The sequence below is a fragment of the Musca domestica genome, unplaced genomic scaffold, assembly GCF_030504385.1.
Source record: "Musca domestica strain aabys unplaced genomic scaffold, Musca_domestica.polishedcontigs.V.1.1 8, whole genome shotgun sequence".
NCBI classification, from domain to species: domain Eukaryota; kingdom Metazoa; phylum Arthropoda; class Insecta; order Diptera; family Muscidae; genus Musca; species Musca domestica.
Window position 1 is genome coordinate 23,244,480 of NW_026712409.1, and position 19,536 is coordinate 23,264,015.

General features: G+C 35.4%; 2 protein-coding genes across 3 annotated transcripts in view; one reads left to right on the top strand and one right to left on the bottom strand.

Moving 5' to 3' along the window:
- The first annotated feature begins 492 nt into the window (after positions 1–492).
- On the top strand, positions 493–1,315 carry LOC101897402 (CDGSH iron-sulfur domain-containing protein 3, mitochondrial). The gene is made up of 3 exons (XM_005181448.4): positions 493–647; positions 711–861; positions 1,023–1,315. Exons 1-3 carry the CDS (start codon positions 597–599, stop codon positions 1,238–1,240), a joined length of 420 nt encoding a protein of 139 aa, XP_005181505.1. The 5' UTR covers positions 493–596; the 3' UTR covers positions 1,241–1,315.
- A 1,820-nt stretch (positions 1,316–3,135) lies between these two features.
- The window catches only part of LOC101897569 (microtubule-associated protein RP/EB family member 1), a 28,326-nt gene continuing 11,925 nt past the window's right edge, over positions 3,136–19,536 (bottom strand). Inside the window, exons 2-8 of one of the 2 annotated variants that reach the window (XM_005181449.4) lie at positions 17,696–17,995; positions 15,425–15,570; positions 14,849–15,113; positions 11,443–11,582; positions 11,285–11,367; positions 11,139–11,211; positions 3,136–3,933 (exon numbers count right to left, since the gene is read on the bottom strand). In XM_005181449.4, the coding sequence (XP_005181506.1) occupies positions 3,883–3,933; positions 11,139–11,211; positions 11,285–11,367; positions 11,443–11,582; positions 14,849–15,113; positions 15,425–15,570; positions 17,696–17,816 (879 nt within the window). In that variant the 5' untranslated portion in view covers positions 17,817–17,995 and the 3' untranslated portion in view covers positions 3,136–3,882. Of the gene's footprint in view, positions 3,934–11,138; positions 11,212–11,284; positions 11,368–11,442; positions 11,583–12,027; positions 12,287–14,848; positions 15,114–15,424; positions 15,571–17,695; positions 17,996–19,536 lie in introns of both variants that reach the window. The other variant, XM_005181450.4, reaches the window with a different exon arrangement.

Here is a 19,536-nt window from a genome sequence, read left to right on the forward strand (position 1 = left end):
TATCTGGTAAGTAAGGATTTAATCCGGAATTATTTGTGTCATGGTGAAATCAAGAAGGTTAGTCATTTAAAATAAGCATATCAAGCTCTGCATTTTCTGTAATTTACCCTGTCAAATTTTACCGAACAAAAAAGAGGTTCCCATCTCTGATTTTTGTGTATGCAATGGATTTATTAATATAAATTTTGACAAACATATGATTGCATGACTTTACCTTTTTAATTGTACCATGTACTTTGTGTGTAAGCACTCTATTAAATTGTGAAATAACGGCCATTTGTAAAAACGGCCCAACGAATTTATTCCAAAAATTCGCAAAATAATATTGAATACTTCAAAAAATTTAATAAGCACAAATGCAAAAGCATTATTTCAATAAAATGTTCAAAAACTCTTGCTTTAAAATGTTGAAAAAGGTGGAAACGAAGAAGATTAAAATTACATTCTTCTTCTTACTTTACTATTACCAAATGCTATGCCAAGTGAATAGATATCCCTTATTTTTAAACAGCTGATGATAATTAACTAGCCAACATTGTCTTTTCTAATAAGAAGAAGAAACTGGGTTTGTGAGAATAAAATTTCCAACAGAAAGGATGTTTTCTATAGCGCTAAAAAGAGATATTCGTCCCACAATAGGACTTGTGGTAATATATCCTCTTAAGTACAACGTATGTGGCACTATTAATTTTATATAAATTCTGTTACAGCAACGTTTTTATTGTGCTGCCGGCAAAAAGGAAACTGGAGAAACTAAAACTATACCAAAAAATGTCTTAGAAGGAAATCAAACAGCTCATTTACAAGCTGAAAACGGTGCCATATTTGACAAAAAACCATTCAAGATTCATTTGGACAAAGGTAATTGAAAAAAAGTGAAAGGAATTGCTTTGTGATACTTGCTCAACCACATAAGAAATAGTAAAATGTTTTACATAACCTTCAAAAAGTGATTGTGCCTAAGTATTGAATATAGAGAAATTAATAATTAACTTTTTCAATTAATGTTTCGTATTTTTTAGATAAAGTATACAGTTGGTGTCTATGCGGCAAATCGAAACGACAACCCATTTGCGATGGAATGCATAAAGATGAATTTTTGAAAATTAAACTGAGACCCATACGTTTCAAGGTGGAGAAGACCGGAGACTATTGGCTGTGCAATTGCAAACAAACCAAACATCGTCCTTTCTGTGATGGTACCCACAAACAAAAGCACATTCAGGAAGCTGTTAAATAAGCATTTACATATTTGTAGTCAAGCTGTATGTACAATTAGTTATTGTTAAATAAAGTTGAATATTTTGAGAATTTATTAATGTCGTAAAATATCTCTATAATTTAGACAATTCCAGTGGTTCGATTTGCTATTTTTAGAATATACAGTTGTAGATAGAGTAGAATCTGATCTATTTAAGAGGTCTTTAAAGGCCCTAAAAGTTTCATGGATGCTCCGCATAGCGTAGAATGAATGCACTGATTGAAATTATTCGTGATGGAATCCAAGCGTGATTTGTTTATATTTGGCTGGAAAAACGCAAGTGGCTATCGTTAGAGCACTCCAGCATTTAAATGCTCGTTACCGTGACACTGATACTGGTAGCGTAGCCCGGTTTCAAGGAATTGGACGGAAGAAACCAGCAACATCAGCAGAAATGGTTCGAAAAGTAAAGAAGCGACTTTTTCGAAACCCACGTCGCAGTGGCCGAAAAATGGCTCGTGACATGGCTGAACATATCGCAATATTCCATTCGGCAAATATTGAAAAATGAGCTCGGGATAAAGCCTTTGAAATTCCAAAAAGTGCAAGAATTTACACCGCAGCAGAAAGAAAATAGTCGCAAAAGTGCTAAAGAGTTGCTTAGCTTGGCAGAAAGTGGTGAACTCCCAAATTTGGTTTTCTCCGATGAGAAAACATTCGTTGTAAAGCAGTTTGTAAACAAACAAAATGGTCGTGTTTACTTCCCAAAGAGGTCAGCTGAAAATTTGCACCGGTACTGTAGCAACTTAGTAAAAACAAATCGTGAATTAAAAAGGTTTATCTTGCCTTTTAAAGAATTCTGAAAGAAACGTTCCTTGAAATCGCAAGTTTTTCTTTGGAATCTCCTCTTAAACACATGCAAATATAACATTAATCTATTAAAACCATTCCACCACATGTCTTTGTCCCCGCCATGTTTTTAAAAACTATGACAGTAAAAGAACATCCAAAATTATGATTTAACTCTTCATCACTTTTATTTTATATGATATTTGTTATGTTCGTTTTTGTTTTGTGGGAAAAAACAATATCCAAATTTATATATACATGCACATATTTGCTTATATAGCAAAATATCAATTCATTATTAACTCAATTCTTAGCAGATAATGTAAATATTGTTTTATATATATATTCGATTCTAAACAACTTGAGATAATTTTCAACTTTCGTGCGACAGCTAAATGTCGATTATGCGCCTGGATTGATTCCAAAAAGGGCAAGCAGGTGTCCGAATAATCTACCTTCAATTGCTACACAAGAATGTTTCAAATCAACTATAAATTGAAAACAAACGGGATGTGCTTGCATTTTCTTGCAACTCAGTTAATAAGGGAAATCGTTTTTCTTTCTTTTTTTTAAATATCATTTCGTTTTATTGATCAAACAATTTGTCTTGAAAAAGACAAACTATAAAATATAAATTTAGGTTAGGATAAACAGAAGGGATGATGTTTGTTTCTTATCAAAATATAATTAACACGACCCAAAGGCATTGTTAACAAGTTACTGTGGAGAAAAACATAAAACTATTGGAGGCTTCTTTATTAAATGCATCTTTAAAAAAATAAACACATAAATTGTTTCAACTCAAAATGGCTCAATAAAATTGTCAAACATATCTCAATGTTTTTGTTGTTGATTTTCAGTGTAAATATATTAAAAAATTATTTATTATTTTTATTATTCTTTTCAACTACTAATTTTTAAAAAATATTTGTAAAGGCCAAATCAAAAAAAGAAATTAAATTAAATAAAATCCTTCATAGTTGTTAGGCTAGTGTTGTGGATTATTTTATAATTTTTAAACTTATAATTTAAAAATTAAAATAATGACTGACTGGCGATAGTGTCTAAAGATTCGAGTAATAAGGTCTTGTTTCTTTTTGTTTATAATTTTAAATATAGAAATGAGTCATACTTAAAATAAAATAATTAAAATACATTGTTGTTTAAGGTGTTTTCTTTTTCGCTTTGTTTGTTTGCATTTCATTTTGGGAAAATATTACAAAAAAGTAATAATAATAGTAAGAGAAAAGAATTATAGACGACAAAAAAGTGTTTAAAGGGGGGTTTGAGCATTTGTAAAAGAAATGTTATTTTTTGCAATATTTGACGATGTGTGTGCATCAAAGAAAGAATGACAGATATATAAGGTGTTGGTTTTATCTTAATCGCCATATGTGTCCATTTTTATAGTTTTGTTGCATATTTTTTACGTTTATTTTTTGTTATAATAAAAATTGTTACTCTCTTTTTTGTTTGTTTTTGTTCTGATGTGTATAAGCTAAATGAAAGGGTAAAGTTGTTTTGTTCGTTTTATTGCGTATCTCTCCTTCTTCTTTTCTTTCTTTCTTTCTTTTCAGCTCTCAAAGTTTAGCAAAAAAAAGTTCAACTTATGTTCAACATCTTTGTTGTTGTAGCTCTTTTGCAATTGTTTGTTTCTTATTTTTTGTGTATTGAGAATATTAAGAAACTACAATCATTTTATTATGGGGCTTTTTCGGTGTACGAAACAAAAAGAAAACAAACAAGAGGTAAAGTTTTTTTCTGATAGACTAAACGAAAAGAAATCATAAAGAGAACACACCGCAACACACATGCTTGGCTCATTTAACTGTTTAATATTCCTCATCTTCGGGTGGAATCTCATCTGGAGGCGCAAAACCATCCTGGAAGAATAAAGAAAAAATACGGTCATTAGTAAGAGATACTAATACATGATAATTAAGTACACATTAGTTAAACCATAGACTACTGGTAAAATAATCAAGGATTCCAAGGAATTTTATGCTGTATGGAGAAAACCTACCATGCCAAATATTATTGCTATAGAGATCCTATTATGTCAATGAGAAGGTTTTAAGGTAAAATCGGATGAAACATACATATATGGCAGACTTTGTTCCATGCGTAACAAAATTCCACTGATGATATTTTAGCTTTTAGACAGGGTGAGATGAAACAAGTAAAAAAACATTAAGTTCGGCCGGGCCAAACTTTTAATACCCTCCACCTTAGGGAAAAGAAAACATTATAAGAAATGTGGCAAAAACCATTAAAATGCCGAATATCGGGAGGTACCGTTATATGGGGGCTATACCAAATCGTGAACCTACACATGCAATGTTTCGCCAAAGGAGCTTGAACTCATTATGACCTACAAATACGAATTTTCAGACAAATCCGTGAAAAAATTTTGGCAAAAATCATCAAATTACCGAATATCGGGAGGTATCGTTATATGGGGGCTATACCAAAACGTGGACCTATAATTACAATGACTCGCCACACGAACTGGGACTCATTATTTTATTTTTTATTTTTTTATTTTATTTCATCCATTTCTGTAATACAAAGCCTATAAGACCATATACAAGTATTACTAGTTACAAAATTAAACCTGAGCTTATAGTAATAATACAACTCTTTCATTTCACTAAAATACATAATTTTTACTTGGCTCCCCAGCCATATATTATTAAGAAAAGAAAAATATATAAATGTCCTAGACAACAACAACTCTAGATTAGTCCATCATTTTAATTCATTGCCAAATGAATTCGCAATTTCCTTTTAAATACATTATTAGCATGCGAGAATATTCTAAGTTCATGTGGAAGCACATTCCAAACGCGTGCAATCCGAACTACAAAGGATCGCGCATAAATATTCCTACATATCCTAGGTATAATCAATTGAGGGTTTCTGGTTGAATGTGAAAAGGAAAAAAGTCTTGCTAATGATGCAGGCTCACCATTTTTAACTACATTATAAAATCCTACCAGGATACGATAAGATATGAAATTGTTAAAGGAACAACCCAGAAAACACTTAACGTAATCAGAAATATGACTTCTTAAAGGAATCTTATAGACAAAACGTACAATTGCATTTACAATTTTCCGCAACCGAGAGAGATGTCCACCAATGCAACCTGACACAATCTCAATACCATATAAAAAGGTAGACATAAGCAATGCATGAGCTACCTGTTTCTTAACATGAAGAGGCATATACAAATTTGATGCGTATATTCTTCTTAATAAAAAACAAATTTTGCCAGATAAAATATCAATGTGATTACTAAACGATAGTTCATTATCAATAGTAACACCCAGAACTTTATGGTGTTCAACAAAACCAATAATATTATTGCCTAAAACAATGTTTAAGTTCGATGATGCATTTTTGGACATGCCAAACAACAGTGCTTTGGACTTAGATGAGTTAACTGTTAGATGATTCGCTGATGCCCAACTTGAAAATTGATTTAGGCACATGTTGATAGTATTTTCTAACAAAGATAAATTATCTCCTCGACCAGTAAATAATAAGAATATATCATCGGCAAACTGAAATGTTGTGCAACATTCCACGTCAATGCAAGCACGTAAGTCATTTACGTAAAGGATAAATAATAGCGGGCCCAATACGGAACCCTGCGGTACACCACTGTAAAGGGAAAGCAAATTTGATTTAAAGTTATTTACAGAAACAAACTGAGTCCTATCCTTAAGGTATGAGAGTATCAGCTTACATGCAGTCAATGAAAAATTAAAAGTGTGTCTTAACTTGTTAATCAAGAGTGAAAAATTTATTGAATTGAAAGCTTTTGAAATATCAAGAGATATCAAAACATTAACTTTGCCTTCGTTAAGATTCAAACGGATTAAATCTGTGGCTCTCAATAGTAAATGTGTAGTACTGTGACCCCGTCTGAAGGCATATTGTGTATCACAAATTAAACTGCTTGTATGTTCTAATATTTGGTTCTTTAAAATAACTTCTACTATTTTCGAAATGGCTGGAAGTATTGAAATTGGGCGGAGGTCTTCCGGACCCTGAACATTTTTAGATTTTGGAATGGGCACAACACGCGCAGTTTTCCAATCTTGTGGAAATGAAGAACTAATTAAAATGTAGTTCACTAAATGTAGAACAAAGTCAGAAATATATGGAAAAACCAATTTAAGAAAGTATATTGGAATTTCATCTACACCAACCGACTTGCATTTGATCTTGCTCAAGACTTCATGGACCTCAATTTCCGAAACACAGCGAAAGGAAAAGGACGAATCTGTGTCAGTAAACTGAGAGAAGTCAACTTCATTATCCTGCACAGAATTATTTAGAGCAAAAAAATTATTAATGTCATTGACATTAATGTCAATTGCAGTATTATCGGATTCTACACATCCATAGTTTTTCAATATTTTCCATATTCCAGCAGAATTCGCATTACCTAAGAGTTTAGAGAAAAATTTCCTTTTGGCCCTGCGCATTACGGTCCTAGCCCTATTCCGATATCTGCGGTAAGTGGACCAATTTTCTTGACATCTGTTATGTTGGAAGGCAGAAAAAGCTAAGTCCCTAGCCGATCTAGCAAAATCTACATCCATTGCTTCAAGCCAGCGATCTGAATTAGCATTAATTTCCTTTCGCACAACCGGAACACAAGAAAAAAGATCTGCAAGCAGATTTGTTAGAAATTCACATTTCATGTTTACATGTACTGAACTATAAAAAGCATAGCTATCAAACTCACTCAAGAGAGTAAACAAATGATCCCAATCGATTATATTATAATTTCGAAAAACTATGAATTTGGACGGATAATAAACATTGAAAATAAGGCATGCAAAGATGAGGGCATGATCAGAAACAGACGGACATTGAACTTGACCAGAAAAATGTTTGAAAGAAGCATCACTTACTAACATAAAATCTATAAGCGATGTCGACCTTCTGCCTAAATCAAAATGAGATGGCTTTGAGTTATGAATTATCGACATATTGTATCTGGCACAAAACGAGCGACAAATGTTTGCTTTGGAAACATCAAATAAGTTAATGTTGAAATCACCTAAAACGACTATATTTGAATATTTGGAAAATATTTCTCTATGATTGACTTCAAAATTGTGTAAACAACCCGTAGACAAGTAAACAACACCAAACAAGACTTTAACATGCCCAAACACCAATTCAATAAATAATGATTCACATCCAGCCAATGAGATTTGAAAAACAGTTTTAAATTGTAGTCCATTTTGCACAAATATCGCAACACCTCCTCCTCTGCCAGAGAATTGCCGATCATTACGACATATTCTATATCCAGGGATGGAAATTGCATTATTACAAACTTCAGGAGTAAGCCAAGTCTCTGATACAGCAAATAAGTGCAATGCGCTATCTACAATTATATGCCTTAACTCCTCAATCTTCAGCTGGGCCTTTATACTACGGCAATTTAAATGAGCAAGTTTAAAATGTTGGTTACTAGAGCAGAGGGCAGATTTAATATAAGAGTTATTGTTAACCACCGGACCAAGGTTGTCGTTAAGAGACATCATAAACTGGCAAATAATTAGAGGAGGGGAACCAAGAAAAAATGTATGATAAAATAAATTTAAAATATAAAAACATACTCTATATCTCTATTTTATAACTTCAAACAGCTGATCCTAATATAAATTTAAATTTTATAATTACAATACCAAAAAAAGGAAATTTGTAGATTTAAGATGGTGACAACTCAGCGTCCTTCAATAGCATGTTGCATTTTTCGAGGTCAGCAACAATATCAGTTCCATTTGAAAAATTTAATTTAGCCATTAGTGTATTCGAGTTAAGAATTCTATACTTGACAATAATATTGAGCCTTCGCAGTTTTCTACATAAAGAATTCAGATGCGCAGCGCCTGGCGAGAAATGCTCATTCAAGTATACTCGGTTTGACAAGTCATTACCGGCTCCAACCAATAGGTCACTGACTTTAATGTTTCTTGTTTTGAAATACTCCCTCATTATAGAGTCACGAAGAGACACGTTATTAAATTTAATCAATATTTGCGTCTTCTTCCTTATGTATGAAACTTGATTAATATCTGCACTAGATAGAGACAAATTAAAAAACTTGCCCAGCGCCAGAATTGGTGCCATCAAATCTGGTAAGCCAGATGGCAGTCCACCAACTAGAATGTCCGCCCGATTTAGCCTGCAGTGCAGTTTATTAAGCTCAGCCTCCATCTCAGACATTTTTGAAGAAGTAGTAGCTTCCACAGTTTTGATTTTCTCGTTGCAGTTACTAATTTCAGTTTTAAGTTCTGAAAAGCACGAACACATTTCCGTCTTTATATCGTTCAATGCTGATTTAATTGAGTTTTGTTCTGCTTGATTGTTCGAAATGAAGCCATCAAACTTGGTATTAAGACTGCGGATCTCGTCAGCTATTCCGCTACTGCTGTTGGATTGAAGATTTGCGTCACATTTGGAACAAATATAATTGTTGAATTTTATTGCTCGCAATGCAGCCAATTCCTTAGTACCAACGTTGGCACAATGAGAATGTAGCCAGTTGGAGCACAGGCGACACATAATGCTTCCTTGAGTCTTGGTAATAGAATCGCAACAAATACCACACTTTTCTGACTTCGACATCTTTGAAATAATCAGACAATCCAAACAACAACAACCACAGCAAAGGAACAGCACGCAAAGCAGAATAAAAAACAGCGACAACAGTTATAAAACCAATAAAAAGCAAACAGTGATGATTCAGCAATAATCCACCTTGATAGGACAATGTTTAGCTCGAATTATCGGGAAATCCAACTGAGTTCCTTGCAATTCTTCACAACCTCGAAGTAAATTTTAAAATTGAGCTGCAAACAGTAAGGTATGGCGGCAATTATAAATAGAATCCAAAAAATTTAGCGATTGATCAGCTGCAGTGAAATAAACACGACTACTCAGGCATAGCGTTGCCAGATTCAGATTATAATCTACAACTACCAATTTTCAGAAAAATTCTTGAAAAAATGTGTCAAAAATCATCAAAATACCGAATTTTGGGAGGTACCGTTATATGGGGACTATACCAGAACGTGGACCGATATATTTCATTTTCAATACCAACCATCCTAGACACAATACAAATTGTTCTGCTGAATTTTGACGCGTTACGTCAAATATCGTGATTTCAACAGACAGACAGACGGACATCGGGGTCTACGACGAATATTTAAAGATGTTACAAACGGAATGACAAAGTTAATATACCCTCCTTTCCAAGGTGGAGGGTATAAAAACTGCAACAAACTTTAGACTGCTGTCATTTCTAAGCCACTCGTCCGACAGCTGTTAAAATTATTCCAGTGACAACTCATTACATTATTTACAAGCATACAAAAGTATTTTGGTAAGAATTTTCGAGAAAAAAATAAGCTCGGGGTAAAGACATGGAAATTCCAAAAAGTGCAAGAACTTACACCGCAACAGAAAGAAAATAGTCGCAAAAGAGCTTAAGAGTTGCTTCGCTTGGCCGAAAGTGATGAACCGCCGAATTTGGTTTTCTCCGATGAGAAATCATTCGTTGTCCAGCTTTACTTGCCAAAGAGGTCAGTTGAAAATGTGCACCAGAACTCAAGCGCCGGCCATGCCGATGGTGTGGGCTGCCATAAAAGCCGATGGTCGCTCTCCGCTCGTATTAATCGACCGTGGCATCAGAATAAATATCGAATATTATAGCGAAAATATTCTGGAGGGTGTATTAAAGCCTTGGGAATGCAAAGACCTTGGACATTCAAACAGGACTCAGCACCATTGCACTCAGCATGCGCCATCCAAGAATGGTAACAAAATGAGGTTCCTCGCTTCATTCTCAGCGCACAATGTCCACCAGAATCTCCGGATACCAATTCGTTGGACTTTTGTGTATGGAGTATTGTGGAAAGCAAGGTTGGTACTAAAAAATACCAAAGTGTCGATCACCTCAAGCTAGCGCTTCGCCGGGAATGGGCCAACAATGTTAAAATTATGGCGTTTGACTTTGTTGCAGATCTTTAAACTCACCCTATATATAATCACCGGACCCCTTTAACTCACTGTTCCTGTTTGTCAACGGTTTTTGTTTGCCTATGGCTTTTTTGATCGCAAAATTTTCCGCCTGGGATAAACTTAATGGTTCCAGACGTCACTGAAATATTTGTGGATGTTAAGTGGTTCGAAGTTCAACCGTGGTAATGCAACTAGTATTAACTTCTCTTATTCTTTCCATACGACACAAGATCGCAGAGTGAGAATTGACTGAGCTTTTGTTTGAGTTCTCCAAGTCGAAGGGCACACCTGATTTCCGGTGTGTTTCGAAGTTCAACCGTGGTAATACAACTAGTATTTGCTTCTTTTATACATTCTATACGACGTACCCAGAGAGACTGAAGAGTTGACTGAGCCACTGTTTCAGTTCTCTAAGTCGAAGGGCACACACGTGATTGCCTGGTTCCTCTACGTGAAGTCTTATTGGACGTAAGCAAACTACTGGATACAGTGATCAGTAGCGATGCGGCGTTTCAACTTGCCACCTGACTTGATCTCCATATGCTAGGATCGGGCGAACAATTGTCTCATACATCCACTTGATTATATGTGGTTTAAAACCCCAACTTTTACCTATAGAGTTCTTAGAGTAGAGTGCGAATGAACCTCTCTTTGCGCGTCCCTCATTATTTTTCTTTTAGTTGAAATGAGAGAACAGTACCGATATCTACTTCTGATGGGCTTACGCCTAGTCCATTACTGCGTAACTAACTTAATAGTTTTTTTCTTAACTTTATGAATATTTTTTTCGTATAGTTCTGAAAATCACCCTTTACATAAACGTGCCATGTGTACAATGACAGCTATATCAACATTTTAGCCGATGTCGATAGAATGAGGCAATTCGATTCGAATTTTTTTACCGAATGCCATTGTTATGAATTAATATTACGACTTTGGGAAACTAATAATTCTTTTTGCCCCTAAACTAGTCCTACATGTTATTCTAGTTCCAATTCCTACTATAGATAGTATTTCATTTTTTATTACATACCTCCGTTGCATACAAAATTTCCAAAATTTTCTGTATAAGAGGATGCGAATCTCCTTCATCGGCTTCTTGGCAGCTGAAAGAAAACATTTATAGGTAACCATTAGATTTATACACCAAAAGTTGTTTTTAAAAATAAGATAACTTACAGAATTTCTATGTCACGCAATTTAGAAAAGTAGAAATCTCGTTCTTTTTCCAAACCCTCCAAATTTAGGCGCATATCCATAACCTTAAATAGAAAACAGAACATAATATTTGATCTTGAGGTTGTATAAAGGTAATTACTAAAAACATTTATATCTACCTGACTTGATAATTCCTCAATTTGTTGATTTGTTACAGCATTTGAATTGTCATTTGCCTTCTTAACAGCGCCACCGCTGTTTGAAATGGCATTGGTTCTTGAATTTGCTGCAGGTGCTGCTCTGGGTGGTACTTTTGTAGCTGTTTATAGGTATGGAATGGATGGTTATTAATGCAAGTTGTAGGTCATAGCAAGTGAAAAATAGTCAAATTGTTTACGATTACAAATTGAGTAAATTTCACTAGGCGAAAAAGTTGTATTTCTTTCTTTCTTGTTTAATTTAACAAACGCGAAGCACGTCAAACCGAAAAAAAAAATAATTTGAAAAATGAAAAAATAAAGATTTTGTTTACAATAGAAGCCAAGACAATGAATTAAGAATAGTTAATAAATTATTGAAGAATTTTGGGTGAAAATGTTTTTAGGTGCTCTTCAAAATTTGTTAAATGCCAAAGAAATTAAATTAAAATAATATACCAAAAATAGACCATAAATTAAAACCATTTAAAAATATACAATAAAAATATATAACAAAACAAAAAATGTAACAACAAAACATCTACAAATAAAGGACAAATCACATACTGGGCCTCACTGTTGATGACACTGTCGATCGTTGTGTGGCCACTGCCACAGCCGGTTTCCTGTATGATGTGTTGCCGCCACCAGTGCCTGGCAAAGACTTAACATTACCCGCTCCAAAACCCATTTGTGCACCCTCTCTGGCCGCACTGGCATCATAATCATGGCCATCGTAATTAGCATCGAAGAATTTTTTAAACCATTGCAAAAATTCAAAATTATCTTGAAAGCGGCCTTTTATCAATTTGTCAATGGGTATAATCTATAAAATATAAGTTAGATGGTGTTCCCAAAAGAAAAAAACCAAACATAAAAATAAAGCGTAGAACCATTTGATTGGACGAACATCCAATTGTAGAATTTAAATGAAATCAAAACGGGTGTTGGTATAAAACGAAAGAAAAAAGAAGAAGAAACAAATAAATGATAGATGAAAATGTGAAACAAATATTTTGGTTAAGTCAATTTAATTATTATAGTTATTGATTTGTTTTACAATTAAAAAAGTGTTCAAAGTAAGTGATGTTTTATGATATCTGCTTAAGAGAATGGGATTTTTGCGAGGGGGACAACAACAATAATGGTATTTTAGAATGTAGAGGGGGCGGGGGACGGGGCTTGATATGATAAATTATCCATTTTTGCAAAGTGAATTAAAAACCCAGCAGAAAAGTATTCCTCCCACTAACAACGGCCTATAGAAAATCACATATTTTTGTAAGATTTCCTACTCATTCAAAATTTAAAATTATGTGCAACTACAGGGTGAGATGAAAAAACTGCAACCAACTTCAGAGCCACTCGTTCGACAGCTGTTAAAATTATCCCAGTGATAGCCTATTATATTGTTTACAAGCACACAAAAGCATTTTAGTAAGGATTTTCCAGAAAAACAGTTATTTGTGACGGAACTCAAGTGTGATAGTGTGATTTCTTTATATTTGGCTGAAAAACCAAAAGGGGCTATCGTTGGAGCACTCCAGCATTTAAATGTGGATAAATATTTTATGTCTCGTACCATCGCTCGTTGCAGTGATACTGATAGCGTAGCTCGACTTCAAGGATGTGGGCGGAAGAAAACAGCAACATCAGAAGAAATGGTTCAAAAAGTAAAGGAAACCCGCTTTGCAGTGGGCGAAAAATGGGTCGTAAGCTGAACATATCACAACATTCCATTCGGCTAATATTGAAAAATGAGCTCGGGGTAAAGCCTTTGAAATTACAATAGTGCAAGAACTGAAGAGTTGCGCTTCGCATGGCCGAAAGTGGTGAACCTCCGAATTTGGTTTTCTCCGATGAGAAAACATTCGTTGTCCAGCAGTTTGTAAACAAACAAAATATTGCCAAAGAGGTCAGCTGAAAATCTGCACTTTCGGTTGGCCACCAGAACTCAAGGGCCGGCTAAGGTGATGGTGTGGGCCGCCACAACAGCCGATGGTCGCTCTCCGCTCGTATTAATCGGCCGTGACATCAGAATAAATGCCGAATATTATCGCGAAAATATTCTGGAGGGAGTATTAAAGCCTTGGGCACCCAAACATTTTGACCGCAGACCTTGGACATTCCAACAGGACTCAGGACCATTGCACAAAGCACGTGCCACCCAAGAATGGTTACAAAATGAGGTTCCTCACTTTATTTCCAGCGCACAATGGCCACCAAAATCTTCGGATACCAATCCGTTGGACTAGTAACAAATAATAATAACAAAATACCGCAGAGCAACATTCGGGTAGCGTGTGACGGTTTCATTGGCCGTTTGAAGACCATAATTTGTGCCAAAGGTGACCAATTCGAACAAATCTAAACTTATTCTAAATTTTTATGCAATTTCCGACATTTTTTGCTTTCATTCAATAAAGTTAAAAAAAAAAGAAAAAATATGGAGTTTGACTTTGTTGCAGTTTCTTTTTATCTCATCCTGTACAGTTTTCTGCCAGAAGGTTAACTAATAATTGCTAACGTCCAATACCTAATTTCAAAAAATTCCGTTGAGAAAAGTGTCTCAAATCATCAATATACTGGGTAGTTGGGGGTTCCGTTGCATGGGACCTGTACGCTATCGTGAACCGATGTAGCCTATCTTCAAGCTTGAGTTGCGTGTATGAAAAAAGGCTTGCTTCCTATTCATTTGTTATTGTAATTACGCTGATAGTCTAGAATGATTCTTTCGAGAAGTTGCATACGGAATTATAAATCCCCAGTTAGGTAGACAGTATAAAAATCGTTCGAACTTGCACAAATAATAATTACTATGCCTTAGATGCCTTTGTGACCTAAACAAATAGCTGCCATAATTAAATCCCTTTTACAATCGCAACGCATTAACTTAAACAATTGACAATTAAGAGCAATTAGTATGGCACATACCTTTCCTTCCGCTAAAATATAATAATCGATAATGAAATCCCAGCACAGAACAAAATAAAAATAGTCCTCCTCATTATAAAGAGGATGAACAAAAAACAAGAACTGTTGCAAATGAGTGAAAACAACTAAATAATTATAATAATTGTGCACAAAATGTAAGTGATGTAAAAAAGTGTCTTAGTAGTGGTAGTAGAGTAGTATGTAGGGTGCGGCGGTCCATTTTAATCCGTGTAAAAATTATAAGGTATCCCCAGTAGCGCAACAAACCAAGACAATCACAACAAACAAGAAAAAAGATAATAAAATTAAATGAAATTATGAATCCCATCCGAGTAAGTGCGCAAATGAAGAGAAGAAAATATAAATAAATAATTAGGTACAGAAGAGAAACGTGCTTCACACTCGATAAATAACTTTTATACGAATATTTTTTTTTCCTTTTTTTGGTCTTTACCGGTTGTTCGTGTGTGTGTTGGTGCAGCAGCATGATGTGTTCGTCCCGAAGGCATTTGTATGTGACGTCTGTCTAGTAAATCATTACTGCTGCCAACACCACTACCGCCTCCACCAACACCATTGCCCAAACGTATGCCACCGCGTGCAATCAATGGTTCATATTCACGTCCATCATAATTAGCATCAAAGAATTTCTTAAACCATTGCAGAAATTCGAAATTGTCTTGAAAACGACCCTTAATCAATTTGTCAACCGGTATTATCTAGAAACAAGACACAAAATTCACGCGCACACACAAAGGGAGACCACCAGAGTTTGGTTTTGATGTCCGGTTCGGTGTATTGGGCCATTTTTATTGTTCGGTTAATCAACAACACCAAGCAGAACATGGACAAGAAAAAAAAAAAACACATATATAGAGAGAGAGAAAAAGACAAAGGTCTGCCGTTTAAATCATTTCATATGTAGTACGTGGGCCAAAACAAAACGATCACTTACTTTTTTATTTATTTATTATTATTATAAATATGTATATACTGTTATTACACACATAGAGTGCAGATTTCAACTTACCTTATCCACGGTCATTTTCTTGAAGGAGGCTTGTAATATCTTAAAATTCTGAATGTATTCATGTTCCAAATTTGTACGGAACTTGACACGTTTCATAGGCACACTACCAGGAAATAGCATATCCATAAATTGACAGTAAGCAGCACCTAAAAAGAAATGAGGTAAATACATTGTGTGTTAAAGAGCTTTCATTGTCGTTTTTTGGGTGAATGAATTCTGAGAGACAGTGGCGTAGTTGAAACAAATGGGAGTTGATGTTGGGTAGTATGATGAGGAGTAAAAACAGATATACTTAAAGAGTAAAAAATACGGAGACAAGGCTTCCGCACTAAATAAATAAAAATTCCTGAGATATCAACAAGGATGAATCGGAATATGGGAGCTTTAGCTATATTTCATTTAAATCTGACTCGATTACCACCAATTCAACCAGATCAGCTGTGCAAATGTTTGCCTAAAACGGGCAATAGTATACTTTGATTACAAAAATACTAGGGCAGACCGACCGATATGCCATCCTATTTGAGCTATATAAGAATTAAAGAGCGTGTATGTTGCATGACGTTGGGAAAAATACTTTCGTTGGGAAATGCGAATAGAACATTTAAAACACCTACGCTCTTTAACACCCCGTCGACTTCCAAAATTGATCTTAGTTCAAACATCTCCCTCGAAAGATGCCGAGACTATAACAATCAGAACAAGTCTAATTTTACACTGAACAAAAAATATGCATCTTTTTGGACTCTAAATAATTAACCGAAAAATTGTTCTGTTTAAAAATTCCAAGTTTCGTCGGTCTTCGATTTGTTATGAATTGGGGTGCCTGCTCCATTCAGTAATCAATAGATGGGTGGTCTCCAAGTACATATCTGAATGTAACAGTGTGAATATTACTCAACTACTGCTTAATAGGCCTGATCCTGATCCAACTAGAAGCCCATGCGTGTATCAATGAAAATCTATCTCTTCATCATAAAAATCTCTCCTGGTAGCAATAATCTCGTTCATAAGGCTACGACATTAGTGAAAGGCTTCTATTGCTCAAACAACTTGCTAAATCGCATGGCTGACCGCAGTCCTAGATAAATCCTGATTTAATCCTGGAATATTATGTGTAAAAATGTGAGTATAGTACAGGAATGGTCCTATGTATTTTATGGTATTTTTTCTGATGATGGGAAACTCTGTTACTGGTTCGCTTCCATGGAAAAAGTTGTGCACCCCAAGAGATTTGGTTGCTAACGACGCGACGCATGTGATAGTCCTCGATAATGAAGTGAGGGCTACTACCAGCATGTTGAGGATAGTTGTTCTCTAATCGACTTCTCGTGCCTCAACAGTTGTTTAAATATTGCCATCGTAAATATTTGTTGTTCGTTCTGATTGGCTCTTCTCTTATCTGTCTGGATTGGGTTCATGGCGATACGAGAGCTAGGTTTGGCTGGGAAGTTAAAGATGAGCAGTGTGTCATGCGGGCCTGTGCCACACGCTGCGTAATGCTGTCAATTCGAGCCCAATACGAATTGAAGCGGTTGTGGCAAAACGACTCTGGTTCGTCGAGGCAGCTCTTGTTATTCAGCTGCGATGGGAAGCGGATGATCTCGGAGTATGGTAATCACTCTATTCTCCTATAACTCCTGTGACCGCATCTGCGTGAATACTATTCAGTCCCGCTTGTTAGGCCTGTTGGCTCTTTCTTATACCTCTGTACCTCTCTTTCTAGATCATGAAGGTTATACCATACATGCCTGGGCGGTGGTGGCTGATGTTATCAATATAGAAAATTGTATCAAACTTCTGTTTAGACCAAATAACATTTCTTCTAAAAACACACTGAAATCTGACCAATCACTCTGTTCAGGGTTTAAGAATTTGTGTTGTCTTTTTATGGAGACAAATATTGGGAGCTGATCTGAGCCGAGTTCAATAACGGATTAGCCTCAGAGAAATAGGAAGTCCGTATATGGGAAAAAGAAACCTTAACGTTCTGCTCACACGTAGATCTAATTATCACCAACAGATTTACTAAAAGAATATCATGTCTTAATATAACTAGATCTTTCTACTCCTTCCTTTTTCTCAATCTATATCTATCCTATTATCAGTAGGACCAATGGACCAATGATGTAGCTGCGCATTCCGTAACCTAACCTTCCTTTTGCATGATATATACAAATCCATATAATGTTCACAATTAATACTCATCTGTTCATTTTTACTACGCCACTGTCTTAAGTGTAAAGTGTCTCGTATCGTTGGTTTATTTACCGGTGCAGAGTTCTTCAATTTTCGAAAACTGTGCTTGCAGACAATCATTTACCCAAGACAGCATATCATGTCTGGATAAATTCTCGGTTGTAACATTTGTTGAATATACATTCACTGCCATTTTTCTATAATTTTTTTATAAGCTTGCGGGCTTGCCACTATTCACAGAGTTGATGATGAAGAATATGATGGTAGTTTTGTTGTCTTTGTTTTTAGTAGTTACGATGGTGCACAGCAGCAGGAAAATGGGAGTTGGCTGGCTGACTAACTGACTTCTGTTGTATTGCGCTATGCAATTCTCTGAAAAGAAAAGAAATGAAAAAAAAAGGAAATTAGTTTGAATTTTACAATTGTTTCTCTTTTTAATGTACAAAAAGTGACGCTCAATGATAATAAAGTAGATAAATGTCAATGAGACACATTCACTTATGATCATAACCTGACTGACTGACTGACGGTTACTACTCTCTCGTCTTAAAATATTTGAAATTGTTTTTCGTTTACTTTTTCACTGAAAACATTTGGCCTGAATATGCCCCGCCGGCCGCAATGGCATTATCAAACCATCGTCATCATCTGCCACAGACCATGGTGTGTCTAAATGTAGGTATGTAGTTATATTACACTGTCGAACAACATATAATAATTATATGTTTGAATGTTTTGAAAGTGAATTGAAGCATAACGCCATCTATCCCTCGCCATGTGCGTGATTCAAATCTCTTTTTTTCCACCATACAAGTTCATCATTATCGTGTCGTTATAAACGTAACGGATTATTGTTTATTATGCCTGGTATTTTGTTAATATTGTTGCTCCGCACCAGCGACTGGCAATGATCGTGTTGCTCATGCTACCGCCGCCATCACCGCGTACCCACCACCTACCTTGTGGAAATCTATGGAACTAAGAAAGCCTAAAGAAACAAATAGTAGCAACAGATGGTCGCCGTTCGTTTGTTTGGTCTTTCGGTCATATTCTGACGTATTAACGTCAATATAACAAATTGTTGTCTAGCAACCGACAACAAACATGTTTTGTTCGCCGCTGAAAACTGCAAAATGTTTATGAGTGTGCCGACGACAGACAGCACAGCGCACAAGCTTCCATTGTTTAAATGTTCTTTAAATAGCGTTTAATTATATAGATAAAGTATAATTTTTATCACAATTATCGTCTATTTCTACCACCTACATGGAGAGCCTATTATGAAATGCGTTTGTTATTTCCTAAATAGCGAAAACCATCCGTCAAGGAGGAGTAACACCTGTTTCATAACAACCGCTGACCAAACGGGATTATAGCTGGTGGGGTCAGCCAGTATATCGCGTTTGCCATTTCCTTCTTCAACACCTTGAAATATTCATGTAGAACATGAGGTCTACTTCGATGATATTTACACTTCAAGACCCAGTTGTACCCAACAGGAGTGTTTTCAATCTATTTTCCTCAGATTATAGTGTCTCATACCCAAAACAAGATTTTCGAGGCGAAACTGCAGAGTTCAACCCAAACGGAGCTAGAATCTGTAGTGAAATTAGAAGCAATTGAGAATCGACAACGTCAGTGGTTAAACAACACAAAAGGGAGATAGACGCACCAGACTAATCCAGATGAAATTTGAAACAGTTCCGGTGAATAATGTCGCTAAAATCACCAAAATACTGAATATCGGGAAGTATCGTTATATGGGGGTATACGAAGGCCTGGACAAGCACAGAAAATTTTCTGTCATAGGCTGGTATCCATTACGAACTTCAAATACCAAACTTGAAACATTTCCAGTGAATAACGTCGCTAAAATTAACAATATACGAATATCGGGTGGTACCGTTATATGG

Bases quoted from the DNA above. Each gene is read 5' to 3' on its own strand.
- LOC101897402 (XM_005181448.4), top strand. From the start codon at position 597: ATGTTTTCTATAGCGCTAAAAAGAGATATTCGTCCCACAATAGGACTT. The intron at 648-710 runs GTAATATATCCT...ATTCTGTTACAG, and splicing joins GTCCCACAATAGGACTTGTG to CAACGTTTTTATTGTGCTGC. The intron at 862-1,022 runs GTAATTGAAAAA...CGTATTTTTTAG, and splicing joins CAAGATTCATTTGGACAAAG to ATAAAGTATACAGTTGGTGT.